General features: G+C 39.1%; 1 protein-coding gene across 5 annotated transcripts in view; it reads left to right on the forward strand.

Annotated features, from left to right (window-relative positions):
* Positions 1–18509, forward strand: part of STXBP4 (syntaxin binding protein 4) — a 253383-nt gene that overhangs the window by 38749 nt on the left and 196125 nt on the right. For all 5 annotated transcript variants that reach the window (XM_070772475.1, XM_019981250.2, XM_070772477.1 and 2 more), the window contains 3 exons: positions 12046–12152; positions 12331–12547; positions 14515–14593. In XM_070772475.1, the coding sequence (XP_070628576.1) occupies positions 12046–12152; positions 12331–12547; positions 14515–14593 (403 nt within the window). The remainder of the gene's footprint in view (positions 1–12045; positions 12153–12330; positions 12548–14514; positions 14594–18509) is intronic.

An 18509-nucleotide genomic window follows, 5' to 3' on the forward strand; every position in this document is an offset into this window, starting at 1 on the left:
GTCTAAGCTGGGGCACCTTCCGCTATTCGAGAGGGCGCCTGCCGCCTTCGTGGTCAGAGCTAACCTGGTGTCACAGGTTATATTGATTTTCCACGTAAACCAAGCTACTCAGCCTCTTTTCTCCACTGAATTTTCCTACTGAGCTATCCTCATGCTATTACTCTTTATATCTCTAATTAATATTTAAATAAATCGCCAACGCCGTCTCCCCTTCGAATACCCTGCATCAGCCAGGGCTGGATCTCGGCAGGTTGCCATTTCCTTCTCCAATGCAGGAAAGTGAAAAGTGAAAGTGAAGTCGCTCAGTCGTGTCCGACTCTTAGCGACCCCATGGACTGCAGCCTACCAGGCTCCTCCGTCCATGGGATTTTCCAGGCAAGCCCTGCTGCTGCTGCTGCTGCTAAGTCACTTCAGTCGTGTCCGACTCTGTGCAACCCCATAGACGGCAGCCCACCAGGCTCCCCTGTCCCTGGGATTCTCCAGGCAAGAACACTGGCAAGCCCTACTAATACTTAATTGGCTGTAAGGCTCTGTATAGAGTGACTTTTGCCGCTCACTTCTCTGACTCTCCATTCCTGTGCTTTCAGAGTAGCATTCTTTCGGTCCTTGGAAGGGGCCAAGTTCTTTCTCATCTTGTATGCTGCTCCCTCTATCACCCACCGCCCCCATTACTTTTAAACATGAACCCAAAGACCACTTCCAAGAGAGATACTCCCTGTGTTCCTGCCCCCATCCCACCGCCCAAGTCTAGAGCCAGGTTTTTCCTGCCTGCGCGTCTTTCCTTCTTGTCACCTGTCTGCTTGTTTTTTCCCTTCATGATCACCAGTGCCAGCTTGTGGTCGTACATCAGTATCTGTGATTGTGTTTACCAACTCTGCCTGAACTACAAATCTGAGAATGTTTCCTAAGTCCACAGATCTTATCTGGTTTTATTAACAATAATATCTTTAGTCCCTAGCATGGTGCCTGACACATATTAATTACTAAATTAATAACCAATGAATGAGTAATTCTTTAGTCATGTTGCTGAGAATTACTGATTTGCCTGTTTACCATTCAACTGCCACCATCTGGTTCCACACCAAAGTGCCTTTTCTTCCTAGCTCTTTATGTCTAATTCTGAACAATACTTTTTTTTCTTCTTTCTCTGCTAATACTGTAAGGAGGGCAGGTAGGAATCAGACATTTTTCTTCAAACCAGATTTATTTTACTTACCTGATTCTAGGGTACACACACACACGTACAGTATCCTTAGGTTCCAAAGCTATGGGCTCAACCAACCTCAAATTGAAAATATTCAAAAAAACAAATTCCAGAAAATTCCAAAAACCAAACTTGAATTGCCATAAGGCAATTATTTACATAGCATTTGCATTGTATTAGGTATGATAAGTAATCTAGAGATGATTTAAAGTATACAGGGAGGGTGTGCATAGATTTCATGCAACTATTATGGCATTTCATGTAAGCGTCTTCAGCATCCATGGATTTTGGTATCCAACACCGAGAAATGACTGTATGCATATGGATACACACCAATATTTATAAACAGGTATATAGATAAGTAATTACGTGTGTATGTACATGCACATGTGTGCTTTCTAAGTTGCTTCAGTCATGTCGGACTCTTTGTGACCCCATGGACTGCAGCCTGCCAGGCTCGTCTGTCCATGAAGACACAGGCATGAATACTGAAATGGGTTGCCATGCCCTGCTCCAGGGGATCTTGCCAATCCAGGGATCAACCTCGCATCTTTTATGTCTCCTGTATTGGCAGGTGCATTCTTTACCACTAGCACCACCTGGGAAGTTCCGTACACATACATAGGGGTTTGTGTGTGTACATATGTTTGTATGTATATATTTTCTCTCTAGCATCTCTGAAATTGAAATGGGTCTTACAGTAAATGTCATGGTATAACTGGCAGCACATTTTTCAGTGTTACATAAAATAATGGCATATTTCATAATCAGTATTATAGATCTTAGGTGTGATATATTCAGGATTTTTTTTTTTTTTGGTCCAATCTTACAGATTAAGACAAAGATCATATAAATGGATACTAGTAGTCATTGCTCACAAAAGATTATAGCTGGACATATCTAACTTTGAAAAGAAATCTATTTTCAGGATTTGCTGAGTGTGTCTCTGGAGCTGGGACGAAGGCTTTTTGGATAGGTAGGACAAAGGTCTCTAGATGACAAGGAACAGAGAAACCAGTCCTTTGGTGGGAGCTAAAGCAGTAGCAGCCAAGAGGATTCACATTACAGTGTCACGTACTTTTCTCCTTTGCCACTGTTATTTGTTAGAGCCACCTTAATTTCTTCAGTGTTTCCTGGGCCTTTCTCATTTATTGTGGACCTGTTGTATACTTGGCGCCATGCTCAGGGAAATAACCATGAAAAGGGCATAGTTCTGGTCAGTTGAAAGAATGTGTGCTGCTAATTTGGGAGTTGCTAAAGTAATATAGTCTCATGGGGAAGAAAAAGATATGCAAACAAATAAGGACAGGATGGAGTAAGTACAGTAATATAGATAAGTGAAAGTGTTTTTGGAGCAAAGAGAAGGGGACAGTGAAGTAAGTTCACAGTGAAGTGAAGTTGGAGAAAACCTATAGCAGAGTTAATGTTTGAATTTGGCAGTGAAGTTTAAATGAGAGTTCATCAGACAGAAGTGTCAAGGTGAGTGGTGGCATTCTAGACAAGAATTAATATGTATAAGCACATTAAAGTTTGAAAGACCGTGGCAGATTTGAAGAACATTTTCTGAGAATAGGATGAAGAATTTATATGCTGAGGAGGGAAAGTGGATATGAGGCTAGAGAAAGTAGGTTGCATCTAGTTTGTTGTTCTAGGTTTGGGAAATTCAGGAGTTTCAGCTTTTCCTGTCAGTGGGCAGTCATCAAGGGTTCTTAATTTGAGGACTGGGAGGATTAAATTTGCTATCACTGAAAATTGCCTTCAACAGATAACGGGATTCTGATTCACTTCTCCGTAACACCTACAATGGATTAGGATTTTATATACGTTATTTAATTATCACGGCAACCTTGTGCAATAGGTACTTATTCCCCACCTTGCAGCTAAGAAAATGAGTCTCATGGAGATTAAATAAATTGCCTGCATTCACATTAATAACTAGTATTGTGAGAGGACACCTCCATTGACACTTCATGAAATTATGGGAAAAGAATCTAAAAGCTCGCAGGAGCAATCTTTGTAGTGAGGAATACTGAGTTAGAGTCAGGCTGTGTGGATAGTTTCTGATGCTGTGGTAATACACTGTTTGGAAAACTGTGTAATGGTCGTTATAATATGAAATGGACAATATTGGCAGTTTTTAACAGAAGTATTCAAGAATACATTATTATTTCAACGTCTTTATAAATGTCAACGTGAAAGAATTCAGACAGAAGCTGGGTGTGCGAAAGTGCTTGGCGCCTTGCCTGTCGTGTTGTGTAGTTGCTCAGTAAGTGCTGAAGCAGAATCTAGACAGTGTGGAAGAGGCCTTGGCAAATCCCTGAAGTCACGATCTTCTCAGACACATTAATTAAGCTGGGGCAGAATTCATGGGCTTTGAATGCCAGACTTTTACAGAAATAGCTTTGTTTTAGTTTGCAGGTTCTGACTTTTAAACCGGTTCAGAAATTCACATGATCAGCTAAGATCTTATTCTTGGAAGCAAAAAAAAAAAAAAAAAAACTGCTGCAAGTACTTTTTAGAAAGAAAAAAATTAATAAACACCAGAAGCCACAGTCAGAGACTTTCTTCCTCTCTTCTCTGACTCTTGTCTTCCTGGAAAATACTACTTCAGTACATTGGTGTACCTTAATATTAATATAAGGTATGTTAAATTGCCTTTTTGAGAGCTTTTTTCTCTGTATGGCCAATACCGTGTGGCCAGAGAAGAGATTGTGGGAGAAGGTAGGTCACCTCAATCCTTTTGCTGACTTCTGTCTTCTGAAGGCCTCCATAATGCTGACAGCCAGCTGTGGTTTCTATAAAATATACAGAGAGAGGAACCGTCTCTGGCGATTTAGAATTTAGTTCTTTGTTCCTTGTGGATGAGATTGTGCACCCCCTGCATCCCCTTCCTTCACCTTCTCTCATTGTTTATGAACATCTTAGCTAGCAATCTGTGGAGCTCAAATTCGAATTCAGATCTATCTGGTTTCCACGCCTTGTTCTCTTTTCTCCTCACCAGTCCACTGCCTCTGAAGGCTCCTGCCCAAATAACAGACAGAGTGGAGTTACCATCTGGCTTATAGTCATCATCATGGAATTTTCCCTTTTCAAGGAAGTTTAATGAAAGCCAGGAACTGTTAATACTAAGAGTATAGACTAAAACAAAATAAGCATATATATACTGTCCACCACCCCAATTCTAAAAGAACTCTTTTCCCCTTGTCAGAGTCCTTTAAATGCTTTGCTTCAGTGAAGCAGAGCTTCCTTCATTGTTCCCTTTCTTTCCCTAAATTATTGCCAGGCTTTGGGATATAAATTAATAGTAGTGTAGTCACTAAATTTCAGTTATAATCTACCTTTTTAAGCTGATTCTAAGGAAGAATTTTTTGCAGATTCCAAATGGAATAGAGTTGGACTTAACAGACATTTATTTATTTTTAAGCTAGATTTTTAAAAATCACTATTTTACCCTACTTCCAATGCAAATTTTGGAATATAGAACCAAAATAAAATTCATCTGGTTAGAAACATTGTTGAGCTTAAATGTCATGAAGTGAAAGTCACTCAGTCGTGTCCAACTCTTTGCAATCCAAGGACTGTGCAGTCCTTGGAATTCTCCAGGCCAGAATACTGGAGTGGGTAGCTGTTCCCTTCAGGGGATCTTCCCGACCCAGGAATTGAACTGGGGTTTCCATCATTGCAGGCGGATTCTTTACCAACTGAGCCACCAGGGAAGCCCTAAATGTCATGAGCGTTTGCTTTATTTTAATGGGATGGAACTTTTCTCTTCTTTTTAGTAATGTAATATTTTACACATACAAAAAGATATTGGAGCAGATATCTAACTTATAAAGCATAATAGTGAAATGAACACCTATGAATCCATTTAGACTTCACTGTTTGACTTAAGTAGAAAATATTACTATTAAGTCTTCCTATGTGTTTTCTTCCCACTCCATTACATTTTCCACCCTCCTTTTCAGCATTAAGTGCTCTCCAGAATTTTGTTTATTCTTTGGTAACTTTTACTAGCCTTATCTTTTTGCTTGTGGCAAAACGGTTGTTTTGTTTCTTTGTTTGTTACCATTTCACTTTAACCTCGAGGAAATGACATCCTCAGACTAATATTTAGCATATTAAATCACATGTTCTTGTATGTAAGTTTCTAAGTATAGTCTGAATATAGTTGACTTAAATGCATATGCTACTAAAGTCTGTCATCTGACTTGGTTTTATAAAATATTACAAAATCAGCTCCTTCATTTTACTGAACATGTAGGATCCATATGGTAGATACTTTCTCCATGCTGCTTAGCCTCTTCCAGCATTACTATTGTGTTTTAGTTCCCATACACTGATCAAATGGAAGGAGGGGGAAAAAAAGTCACTTGTGAATATAGCAATTGTGTGTTCTCAAACTTTGCTAGTTGTATTTAATCACATGCTTATAAAATCCAATTTAGTTTTCAAATACTATATATTTTAAATCAAATTGACGTCATGGTTTTATATTTATATTTCAGAATGGTCATAGGGTCATTCACTGAGATTACCATATCTTTTATTACACAGTATTAGAAAGAACATGTTTATATTTATTTGCCTTCCTGTATATTCAGTGTTCAGTGTAAGAGATAATAATAAATACATTTTAAAAAAATATTGTTACTCAACAGTAGTGAAGTGAAGTCACTCAGTCGTGTCCGACTCTTTGCGACCCCATGGATTGTAGCCTACAACGCTCCTCCATCCGTGGGATTTTCCAGGCAAGAGTACTGGAGTGGGTTGCTATTTCCTTCTCCAACTCAACAGTAAAGTAACAATGAATCACCATTGTTATGTATAATGCAGTTCAAATCAAAGATTAGTTATCCAAGGATATAGCTTAGATGATGAGACTTTTTCAAAGCTATTTCCTTGAATTTGTGGAATTTACTTAAATACCCTCAAGGGTAAAAATGCTTTTTAACTTTATAAACTTTTCCCTAGTTGTAGAAATAATGCTTTCTGTATTTGTACTAATGACTGAGAAGCATCTTAGAAACTGAAAATGAAGAGAATTCATTTCTTATTTTCTGGTTTGAATTAAAAGACAAATGAAAATGAAGAAAACTTACCTAATGTATACAGTAAATCTTGTAACATTTATGCTTTGTCTTAAACAGTTAGGCTAGTTTTAGGCAGGGGGACTTCCCAGGTAGCTTATTGGTAAAGAAACTACCTGTCAAAGCAGGAGATGCAGGAGACGCAGGTTCAGTCCTTAGGTCAGGAAGATCCCCTGGAGGAGGAAATGGCAACCCACTCCAGTATTCTTGAACAGAGGAGCCTGGTGGGCTACAGTCCATGGGGTTTCAGGAGTCGGACATGACTGAGCACACACGCATATAGTCATTGGCAGAGATAGGTCCTGGAAAAGACAATGCCAGGCAGCCAGTTAGGATTGGTTGTTATTAGTAGGATGTCAATAGAACTCCTTGTATAACCAACTGGTCCTATATCAGTCACAGGAGGGAACAGCAGATCCAGAAAAGATGATGTTTGACCATGAACAGAAATGTGGGTAGAATCAATATAGTTAAGATCATTGGCTGAATTTTTAAAAATTCTAACTGTGAAGTAACTCTTAATGTTTGATGGGTGGAAAGATACAGGAATGCTCAGAAAGTAAACTGAATGAGTCTTATATTCTGAAATATCCTAGAATTATTTAGCATACTTTATCACAGACAGACCTGTGTTTGTCTCATACAACTGACCTTTTAAAACAGGTTTCTTTTCCTAGTATACCAGGCTGTGTCTTCATATCTTCAGGAAACCTTAACATGAAAGTTTATTCTAGGAATACATGAACATTTCCATTTCGTTCATGTATATTAGCAAAGTGAAAGTCACTCAGTTGTGTCTGACTCTTGTGACCCCTTGGAATATACAGTCAATGGAATTCTCCAGGCCAGACTATTGGAGTGGGTAGACTCTCCCTTCTCTAAAGAATCTTCCCAACCCAGGAATTGAACCCAGCTCTCCCGCATTGCAGGGAGATTCTTTACAAACTGAGCCACAAGGGAAGCCCAAGATTACTGAAATGCGTAGCCTTTCCCTTCTCCAGGGGATCTTCCTGACCCAGAAATTGAACTGGGGTCTCCCGCATTACAGGTGGATTTTTTATGAACTGAGCTATCAGGAAAATGTGTATATTACCAAACCAGACTTTAATGAAAACTTTTTACTGTTGGGACCGTCTAAAATTTTCTTTTTGCTCTTTTCTTTAAGTCATTCTTTACTAATACTGTGCTTTGCTTTAATTGTGTCAAATTAATACACAGAAATCCCTTGCATTCCTATGCACTAACAATGAGAAAACAGAAAAATTAAGGAAACAATCCCATTCACCATTAAGATGAAAAGAATAAAATACTTAGGAATAAATTTACCTAAAGAAACAAAAGACCTATGTATAGAAAACTGTAAAACACTGATGAAAGAAATCAAAGTTGACACAAATAGATGGAGAAATATACCATGTTCATGGATTGGAAGAATCAATATAATGAAAATGAATATACTTCCCAAACCAATCTACAGATTGAATGCAATCCCCATCAAGCTACCAATGGTATTTTCACAGAACTAGAACAAATAATTTCACAATTTGTATGGAAATACATAAAACCTCGAATAGCCAAAGCAATCTTGAGAAAGAAGAATGGAACTGGAGGAATCAACCTGCCTGACTTCAGACTATACTACAAAGCTACAGTCATGAAGACAGTATGGTACTGGCACAAAGACAGAAATATAGATCAATGGAACAAAATAGAAAGCCCAGGGATAAATCCACACACCTATGGACACCTTATCTTGAACAAAGAAAGCAAAAATATACAACAGAGAAAAGACAATCTCTTTAACAAGTGGTGCTGGGAAAACTGGTCAATTCAGTTCAGTTCAGTTCAGTCCCTCAGTCATGTCCGACTCTTTGTGACCCCATGAACCGCAGCACACCAGGCCTCCCTGTCCATCACCAATTCCCGGAGTTCATTCAAACTCACGTCCATCAAGTCAGTGATGCCATCCAGCCAGCCATCCCCTGTCGTCCCCTTCCCCTCCTGCTCCCAATCCCTCCCAGCATCAGAGTCTTTTCCAATGAGTCAACTCTTCGCATGAGGTGGCCAAAGTACTGGAGTTTCAGCTTTAGCATCATTCCTTCCAAAGAACACCTGGGACTGATCTCCTTTAGAATGGACTGGTTGGATCTCCTTGCAGTCCAAGACTCTCAAGAGTCTTCTCCACACCACAGTTCAAAAGCATCAATTCTTCAGCACTCAGCTTTCTTCACAGTCCATCTCTCGCATCCATACATGACTACTTGAAAAACCATGGCCTTGACTAGATGGACCTTTGTTGGCAAAGTAATGTCTTGCTTTTTAATATGCTATCTAGGGAAAACTGGTCATCCTCCTGTAAAAGAATGAAACTAGAACACTTTCTAAGCATATACAAAAATAAACTCAAAATGGATTAAAGATCTAAATGTAGCACCAGAAACTATAAAACTCCTAGAAGAAAACATAGGTCGAGCACTCTCTAACATAAATCACAGCAAGGTCCTCTATGATCCACCTCCCAGAGTAATGAAAATAAAAGCAAAAATAAACAAATGGGACCTCAGTGCAGTTCAGTCTCTCAGTCGTGTCTGACTCTTGGCAACCCCATGAATTGCAGCATGCCAGGCCTCCCTGTCCATCACCAATTCCCGGAGTTCACCCAAATTCATGTCCGAGTCAGTGATGCCGTCCAGCCATCTCATCCTCTGTCGGCCCCTTCTCCTCCTGCCCCCAATCCCTCCCAGCATCAGAGTCTTTTCCAATGAGTCAACTCTTCGCATCAGGTGGCCAAAGTACTGGAGTTTCAGCTTTAGCATCAGTCCTTCCAAAGAACACCCAGGACTCATCTCCTTTAGAATGGACTGGTTGGATCTCCTTGCAGTCCAAGGGACTCTCAAGAGTCTTCTCCAACATCACAGTTCAAAAGCATCAATTCTTCGGCACTCAGCCTTCTTCACAGTCCAACTCTCACATCCATACATGACTACTGGAAAAACCATAGCTTTGACTAGACAGACCTTTGTTGGCAAAGTAATGTCTCTGCTTTTCAATATGCTGTCTTGGTTGGTCATAACTTTCCTTCCAAGGAGCAAGCATCTTTTAATTTCATGGCTGCAATCATCGTCTGCAGTGATTTTGGAGCCCCAAAATATAGTCTGACACTGTTTCCACTGTTTCCCCATCTATTTGCTATGAAGTGATGGGACCAGATGCCATGATTTTCGTTTTCTGAATGTTGAGCTTTAGGCCAACTGTTTAACTCTCCTCTTTCACTTTCATCAAGAGGCTTTTTAGTTCCTCATCACTTTCTGCCATAAGGGTGGTGTCATCTGCATATCTGAGGTTATTGATATTTCTCCCGGCAATCTTGATTCCAGCTTGTGCTTCTTCCAACCCAGCGTTTTTCATGATGTACTCTGCATAGAAGTTACATAAGCAGGGTAACAATATACAGCCTTGACATACTCCTTTTCCTATTTGGAATCAGTCTGTTGTTCCATGTCCAGTTCTAACTGTGGCTTCCTGACCTGCATATAGGTTTCTCAAGAGGCAGGTCAGGTGGTCTGGTATTCCCATCTCTTTCAGAATTTTCCACAGTTTATTGTGATCCACACAGTCAAAGGCTTTGGCATAGTCAATAAAGCAGAAATAGATGTTTTTCTGGAACTCTCTTGCTTTTTTGATGATCCAGCGGATGTTGGCAATTTGTTCTCTGGTTCCTCTGCCTTTTCTAAAACCAACTTGAACATCTGGAAGTTCACAGTTCACATATTGATGAATCCTGGCTTGGAGAATTTTGAGCATTACTTTACTAGCGTGTGAGATGAGTGCAACTGTGCGGTAGTTTGACCATTCTTTGACATTGCCTTTCTTTGGATTGGAATGAAAACTGACGTTTTCCAGTCCTGTGGCCACTACTGAGTTTTCCAAATTTGCTGGCATATGGAGTGCAGCACTTTCACAGCATCATCTTTCAGGATTTGAAATAGCTCAACTGGAATTCTATCACCTCCACTAGCTTTGTTCGTGGTGATGCTTTCTAAGGCCCACTTGACTTCACATTCCAGGATGTCTGGCTCTAGGTCAGTGATCACACCATCATGATTATCTGGGTTGTGAAGATCTTTTTTGTACAGTTCTTCTGTGTATTCTTGCCATCTCTTCTTAATATCTTCTGCTTCTGTTAGGTCCATACCATTTCTGTCCTTTATCGAGCCCATCTTTGCATGAAATGTTCCTTTGGTATCTCTGATTTTCTTGAAGAGATCCCTAGTCTTTCCCATTCTGTTGCTTTCCTCTATTTCTTTGCATTGATTGCTGAAGAATGCTTTCTTATCTCTCCTTGCTGTTCTTTGGAACTCTGCATTCAGATGCTTATATCTTTCCTTTTCTCCTTTGCTTTTCCCTTCTCTTCTTTTCACAGCTATTTGTAAGGCCTACCCATACAGCCATTTTGGTTTTTTGCATTTCTTTTCCTTGGGGATGGTCTTGATCTGTATCTCCTGTACAATGTCAGGAAACTCCGTCCATAGTTCATCAGGCATTCTATCTATCAGATGTATTTATACTTAAAAGCTTTGCACAATGAAGGAAACTATAAGCAAGGTGAAAAGACAGCCTTCAGAATGGGAGAAAATAATAGCAAATGAAACAGCTGACAGTTAATCTCAAAAACATACAAGCGGCTCAATACCAGAAAAATAAGTGACCCAATCAAAAAATGGGCCAAAGAACTAAACAGACATTTTCCAAAGAAGGCATACATATGACTAAGAAACACATAAAAAGATGCCCAACATCACTCATCAGAGAAGTGTAAGTCACAAAGAGGTACCATTTTATGCTGGTCAGAATGGCTGTCATCAAAAAGTCTACAAACAATAAAAGCTGGAGAGGGTGTGGAGAAAAGGGAACCGTCTTACTTACACTGTTGGTGGGAATGCAAACTACTACAGCCAGTATGGAGAACAGTGTGGAGATTCCTTAAAAAGCTGAAAATGAAACTGCCAAACAACCCAGCAATCCCAATGCTGGGCATACACACCGAGGAAACCAGAATTGAAAGAGACACATGTACCCCAGTGTTCATCGCAGCACTGTTTACAATAGCTAGGACATGGAAGCAACCTAGATGTCCATCAGCAGACGAATGGATAAGAAAGATGTGGTACATACACACAATGGAATATTACTCATCTTTTAAAAAGAACACATTTGACTCAGTTCTAATGAGGTGGATGAAACTGAAGTCTGTTATGCAGAGTGATGTAAGTCAGAAAGAAAAACACCAATACAATATATTAATGCATATATATGAAATTTATAAAGATGGTAATGACAACCCTATATGCGAGACAGCAAAAGACCACATGTATATAAAACACACTTTTATACTCTGTGAGAGAAGGCAAGGGTGGGATGATTTGAGAGAATAGCATTGAAACATGTGTATTACTGTATGTGAAATAGATGACCAGTACAAGCTTGATGCATGAAGCAGGGCACTCAAAGCTGGTGCACTGGGACAACCCAGAGGGATGGGATGGGGAGGGAGGTAGGAAGAGGGTTCAGGACCAGGGGACACATGTACACCCATGGCCGATTCATGTCATTGTATGGCAAAAAACACCACAATATTGTAAAGTAGTTAGCCTCCAATTAAAATAAATTAATTAAAAATTTTAAAATTGTGTCAATAATATTTTTAAGAAACACCTTAATCAGTTTTTTTACAAGTATTACTATTTTTATTAGGATGGACGTTTGAAACCAGGAGATCAACTTGTCTCAGTAAACAAGGAGTCCATGATTGGTGTATCATTTGAAGAAGCAAAAAGCATAATTACCAGAGCCAAGTTGAGGTAACTATTCTAGCCAAAAGATAGAATGAATCATTTAGCATGTCTCCCTAAAAATAGAAATTTAAGTTGTCCTAGTACTTACTTTAGACCCAAAACAAGTCTTTTTTGCTAATATTTGAAATGTCATCTTAGAATTCAATTGTACTGTATCCATAAAGTGATTTCTTTTTAATGCTAGGTCAGAATCTTCTTGGGAGATAGCATTCATAAGACAGAAATCTGACAGCAGCCATTTAGAAAATCCATCTTGTTCATCCCTTTTACAAGCTACAGGAGAATATGGACCTCATGCCTCAAAATTTAGCCTTATTTCTTCTCCTGAAACACTAATTCCAAAGACCTCATCCACTCCCAGATCTACAGACACCATTTTACCTTCTTTGAGGAGGAATCAGGTAATCTTGTCTTTCTCTGTTTGTTTACATTGTCCATAAACCCCTGTGTGTCATTATGTTTAATGTATACATAATGGAACTATAATTTTGATAATATAGTTTTGTTAACCAATTGGTGTTTCCTTGAAAGATCTTTTTTGTTTAAGATTTTTATGTTTGTTTAAGATTTTTATGCTGTGCTATTAATAATTTTTCAGGTCAATGTATTCTATGTCAGGAAAGTCATAATCAGGAATGGCATCACGAAGATATGCTTAGATATCACTCAAAACTGTGATATGAAATGTTACATTTATTTTCAGATAGTCTCTCCTATTATTCCATTCATTTTTTTTTTCTATTTTCTGCTTGACTGAAAACGAACAATCTTCCTTTCTGTTCCTCAGCTCTTTTCTACACAGTGTAGGTAGATATTGTTCCCTCATATGCATATGCTGGAATATAATTCACCTTTGTTGTTGTTCAGTCGCTAAGTCATGTCTGACTCTTTGCGACCCCATGGACTGCAGCATATCAGGCTTCCCTGTCCTTCACTGTCTCTTGGAGTTTGCTCAAACTCATGTCCATTGAGTTGGCAATGCCATCCAACCATCTCACCCTCTGTCACCCACTTCTCCTCCTGCCTTCAATCTTTCCCAGCATCAGGGTCTTTTCCAATGAATCACACAAAAGGGGGAGTTTCTACATGAAAATCAACATAATTACAGTCATCCCTTGATATCTGTAGATATCCATGACAACCTCCTCCCACAGCCCCCACAGCAGATACCCGAATCCAAGGATGTTAAAGTTTCTTGTATACAATGGTGTTATATTTGCATACAATCTATGCATACCCTCCCCATATACTTTATGTCATCTCTAGATTACTAGTAATAGTTAATACAGTATAAATGCTATGTAAATAGTTGCTGCTGCTGCTAAGTCGCTTCAGTCGTGTCCAACTCTGTGCGACCCCATAGACGGCGGCCCACCAGGCTCCCCCGTCCCTGGGATTCTCCAGGCAAGAACACTGGAGTGGGTTGCCATTTCCTTCTCCAATGCATAAAAGTGAAAAATGAAAGTGAAGTCGCTCAGTCGTGTCCAGCTCTTAGCTGGTGCTGCAAATTCAAGTTTTGCTTTTTGGAACTTTCTGGAATTTTTAGAAAAATAGTTTCAATTTGCTTTTGATTGAATCTGCAGATGCAGAACTGGTAGCTACGAAGGGATGACTGTAATTACTAATCGCTACAGTGCAGTCAATAATGAAGTATAGAATAGAGCATATACTCTATAAAACAAACTTGAAACTCAAGTAGGCTTTTAATCAGTGGGACAAAATTCATCATAGGTATCTTCAGTTCTGGGTCCATGCTGCTGCTGCTGCTGCTGCTGCTAAGTCACTTCAGTCGTGTCCGACTCTATGCGACCCCATAGACGGCAGCCCACCAGGCTCCTTTGTCCCTGGGATTCTCCAGGCAAGAACATTGGATTGGGTTGCCATTTCCTTCCCCAATGCATGAAAGTGAAAAGTGAAAGTGAAGTCGCTCAGTCATATCCGACTCTTTGCGACCCCATGGACTGCAGGGTGATGAGTAGGTGACAACCTAAGTAGTCAGAGTGGAACTCTTACTCAGGTGCCTTTCTCTGCTTAGTACTAACGCTACTAAGTCCATGCTAATCAGATATAAAGTTTAAGATTTTCTCTTAGCTCTTATACTTTTTCATTTGGGGTTATAATACCTTTTCAGAGACATGGTACATAGCCTTATATTTTGTTGTCCTGGTTATGGTAGAGCTAAAAGCAGTTGTTATTTTAATTCTGAATTGCTTTGTTTGAAGGTGAATATACCAAAATTTTAAAGGTTTCGATTTTCGGGACTATTGCTTTAATCTCATTAATCATTCTTTTTATGTTAACATGAACTCCTAGTCTGGTCTTTGACCTACTTTAGAAAATGACATTTCATATTCCTCATTTTCTTTAGATAAAAACTGGATACAAGAAAACAGAACAGATTCCAATTACTTCTTCAGACAACAGCCCTACAGATATGTCTAATACAGGTAAATGTACATTTAATTCCTTTTTCCTGTTATTTTTTTCAATATCTCTCTCAATGAGTGCATAATGTGACAATAGACTTTAAAGAAGAGTGCATTATTTCTTTTTTCTTCATTGAATAAAAGAGCAAAAATAATCTATCATGTGATGATCTCTGTTAGATTATGATTTTTATTGAAAATTTTCCTGAACAAAGGGTTGTAATTTTAAAAGATAAATTATCATAATAGTATCTATGAAGCGGTAATAATCAATGGACTGTTAAAACCACATAATGAAAACTCTTCTTTAAATCAAGATTAGGTTTCCTTGCCCTTTTAGTGAAATCCTGGTGAGGTATATTAAATGCAGCTTGCAGAGAAATTATAGATGGGAGCATAGCTTAAGAAAAGAAATATTTTTTATTTTTCTTGGAAGAGATTATATAGATATAAATTGAAAAACACTTGAGTATTATGAATTCAGTATTACTGTTTCTTAATTTTCATGAAATGACTTATTGATGTTTTTAAACAATAAAGGATTAATTGTGTAAGTTACCCATAAAAAAAGGATTTTTATCAATCAGTAAAGTGTTTCCAGGCTCAAGAACACAATCTTCCCCTTAAATTAAATTTTACAGAAACTGAAGTTTAGAATATAGTTCAGATAATATTCCGGAACATATTTTTTAGAGCAGAAGTGAAAGCTTCTGTCTTTCAATTCAATTTTACATCCTCCTTCTTTACCCCTGAAGCTAGTACATAGTTTCTGATTTGTCACAAAATACCCAGGTGGTGTTCATGGTAAAGAATCCACCTGCCAGTGCAGGAGACACAAGAGATGAGGGTTTGATCCTCTATCAAGAAGATCCCCTGAACTAGGAAATGGCAACCTGCTCCAGTATTTTTGTCTGGAAAATTCCATGGACAGAGGAGCCAGGTGGTCCACAAAGAGTCAGACGTGACTGAGTGACTGAACAAGATACAGAAATCAGTAGGGAAAAATTTCTTGGCAAAAGTCAGACATCATCTGTATCTTGAAAGAAGTGATAAACATCAATGGATGGATGAAGATAAGAGATCATCCTAAGTGAATGAGGCACCATTATCAAAAGCAAAGAAGTAAGGATGAGCTACATGTCAGATGATCCTAGGAGGCAACTCCAATTAGAGCAAGGAGATCCTACAGTAATGAATAAACTGGGGTAGATTTACATCAGTGACTATAAGAAATGATGCTTGATTTTGTTGTAGAAAAATAATCTACTGAAAAATTTGAGTGAGTAAGCTCTATGTAAATATTAAAATGCAATTAGAATGGGAAATTTTTCTAGAGTTGAAATGGAATTGACTTTAGGACGAACCATTTTCTTCCACACGAATGTATTAGACAAGATTCTTCTGAGGGGAAAAAACAGAGTCAACTCTAAATTCTGTAGGTAACTGACATACATTGTGACTTGTTTAAAGTAGTTATTTATAAATTCCCAAATTAGATCCTTAACTGCCACATCTAAACTCCTTCAGCCAGCTGGTATTTATTAATCTTAAAAATATATGAGTGTTAATATAATCTCAACAAAAATAAACTTAATGAAGCAAATCTACCCCTGTTCCCATCTCAAAAGCATTCTGAAGTGTAAAACTGGATGTAGTTAGTCGCTCAGTCATGTCTGACTCTTAGTCACCCCATGGACTGTAGCCCGCCAGGCTCCTCTGTCCATGGGGTTCTCTAGTTGAGAATACTGGGGTGTGTTGCCATGCCCTCCTCCAGGGGATCTTCCCAACCTAGGGACTGAACCCAGGTCTCCCATATTACAGGCAGATTCTTTACCATCTCATCCACCAGGGAAGCCCAAGAATACTGAAATGGGTAACCTATCCCTTCTCCAAGGTATCTTCCCAACCTAGGAATTGAATCGGCGTCTCCTGCATTGCAGGCAGATTCTTTAGCAGCTGAGCTACCAGGGAAGCCAGTAAAACTGGTTAGAATTTTTTAAATCCACTTTATACTTGAGTATGCCTTTGGAAACTATTCTGTTATATAAATTTCATAATTCAGAATCCAGCTGTTTACTACTGCCATAAGCTGAATAATGGGTGAGTTTATGAGGAAGCTAAAACCACACTAAAGACATTCCTGAGGAAGTCAGTAAAGAATTATTACATGAAGAAAGACAACCATTACTTTAACTTTACCACAGCAGAAGCCTTAATTCTCCTACAGTAAGGCTTTTATAACTGAAAACAAGCTAGTGATGAGAAATACATCCATGGGAAGGTTCGTAGTATTTATTAAATGGCATTGATTTTTGCACTCATAAAACATTTATTTCCTTTCTTCTAAAAAGAAGAAAAGTAAGAGAAGATCCAAGAGAAATAAGCCATAGTTTGAAAATTCTAAACCCCCCACCACATGAGTAAATAAGGCGCTCAAGGCTGAAACTGAGAGGGACACTGGAAGTTGAGGAAAATTGTCTTAAGTGCGTGCTTTCCGGATCAACCTACCATGAATTACAGCATGCACAAATGCATGATTTATGCCTAGATCCTCCTAAAGTTTTGGTTCAAGGTAAAGATTTAGGGGATACTTGGCTAGAAAAGAGATTTTGGTAAACCACTGAGGGTTAGTATAATTTTACATTAATTTCCTGTTTAATCTTTGTCTGTATGTATGACTCTTAACAGTACTTTATAGTTTACATGGGCTTCCCAGGTGGCACTAGTAGTAAAGTACCCACCTGCAAATGCAGATAGACTAAGGGATGTGGATTTGATTCCTAGGTTGGGAAGAACCCCTGGAGGAGGGCACGGCAGCTCACTGCAGTATTGCTTGGAAAATCCCCATGGACAGAGGAGCCTGGCGGGTAACAGTCCATGGGGTCACAAAGAGTCAGACACGACTGAAGCAACTTAGCACACATGCATGCATGGTTTTCATAGTAGTTTTGTAGGGTTTTTAATTTTACCATTACAGTTCCTATAAAGTGATCTGTTTTATTCCTCCTGCTTTACGGATGAGAAGACTGATGATGAAAGATATTGACACATTTAAACAATTGGTTTAAGAAGTCATAAGAGATTAGAATTCTACATGGTCACCTACTTGCCGTATGATCTTGTGCTAGTTTCTTTACCTTCTGGAGTCATGGTCTCATCATCTTTAGTTGGAAATAATAATACCTGTGTCACTGTGGTTATTGTTGATTAATGCCCTTATGTGCATAAAGTACTTAGTGTACTGCCTGCCTAAAAGTAAGCATGGTGGTTTAGTTGCTAAGTCTTGTCCAACTCTTGCGCTACTCTTCTCTTATATCCACTGTTGGACATAGGGAATGTTTATGCCTGGATGTAGGAAAGTTATGACCAACCTAGATAGCATATTGAAAAGCAGAGACATTACTTTGCCAACAAAGGTTCATCTAGTCAAGGCTATGGTTTTTCCAGTGGTCATGTATGGATGTGAGAGTTGGACCGTGAAGAAAGCTGAGCACCGAAGAATTGATGCTTTTGAACTGTGGTGTTGGAGAAGACTGTTGAGAGTCCCTTGGACTGCAAGGAGATCCAAGCAGTCTATCCTAAAGGAGATCAGCCCTGGGTGTTCTTTGGAAGGAATGATGCTAAAGCTGAAACTCCAATACTTTGGCCACCTCATGCGAAGAGTTGAGTCATTGGAAAAGACTCTGATGCTGGGAGGGATTGGGGGCAGGAGGAGAAGGGGACGACAGAGGATGCGATGGCTGGGTGGCATCACTGACTCGATGGACATGAGTTTGAGTGAACTCTGGTAATTGGTGATGGATAGGGAGGCCTGGCATGCTGCAATTCATGGGATTGCAAAGAGTCGGACACGACTGAACTGAACTGAGGAAAACATAAGTGAAAACACATGCCTTGGTATGTGTCCCTGTCCTGCCCTCTCTTGCGTCTCCTCTAC

The sequence above is a fragment of the Bos indicus genome, chromosome 19 (genome assembly GCF_029378745.1).
Source record: "Bos indicus isolate NIAB-ARS_2022 breed Sahiwal x Tharparkar chromosome 19, NIAB-ARS_B.indTharparkar_mat_pri_1.0, whole genome shotgun sequence".
Taxonomy (NCBI): domain Eukaryota; kingdom Metazoa; phylum Chordata; class Mammalia; order Artiodactyla; family Bovidae; genus Bos; species Bos indicus.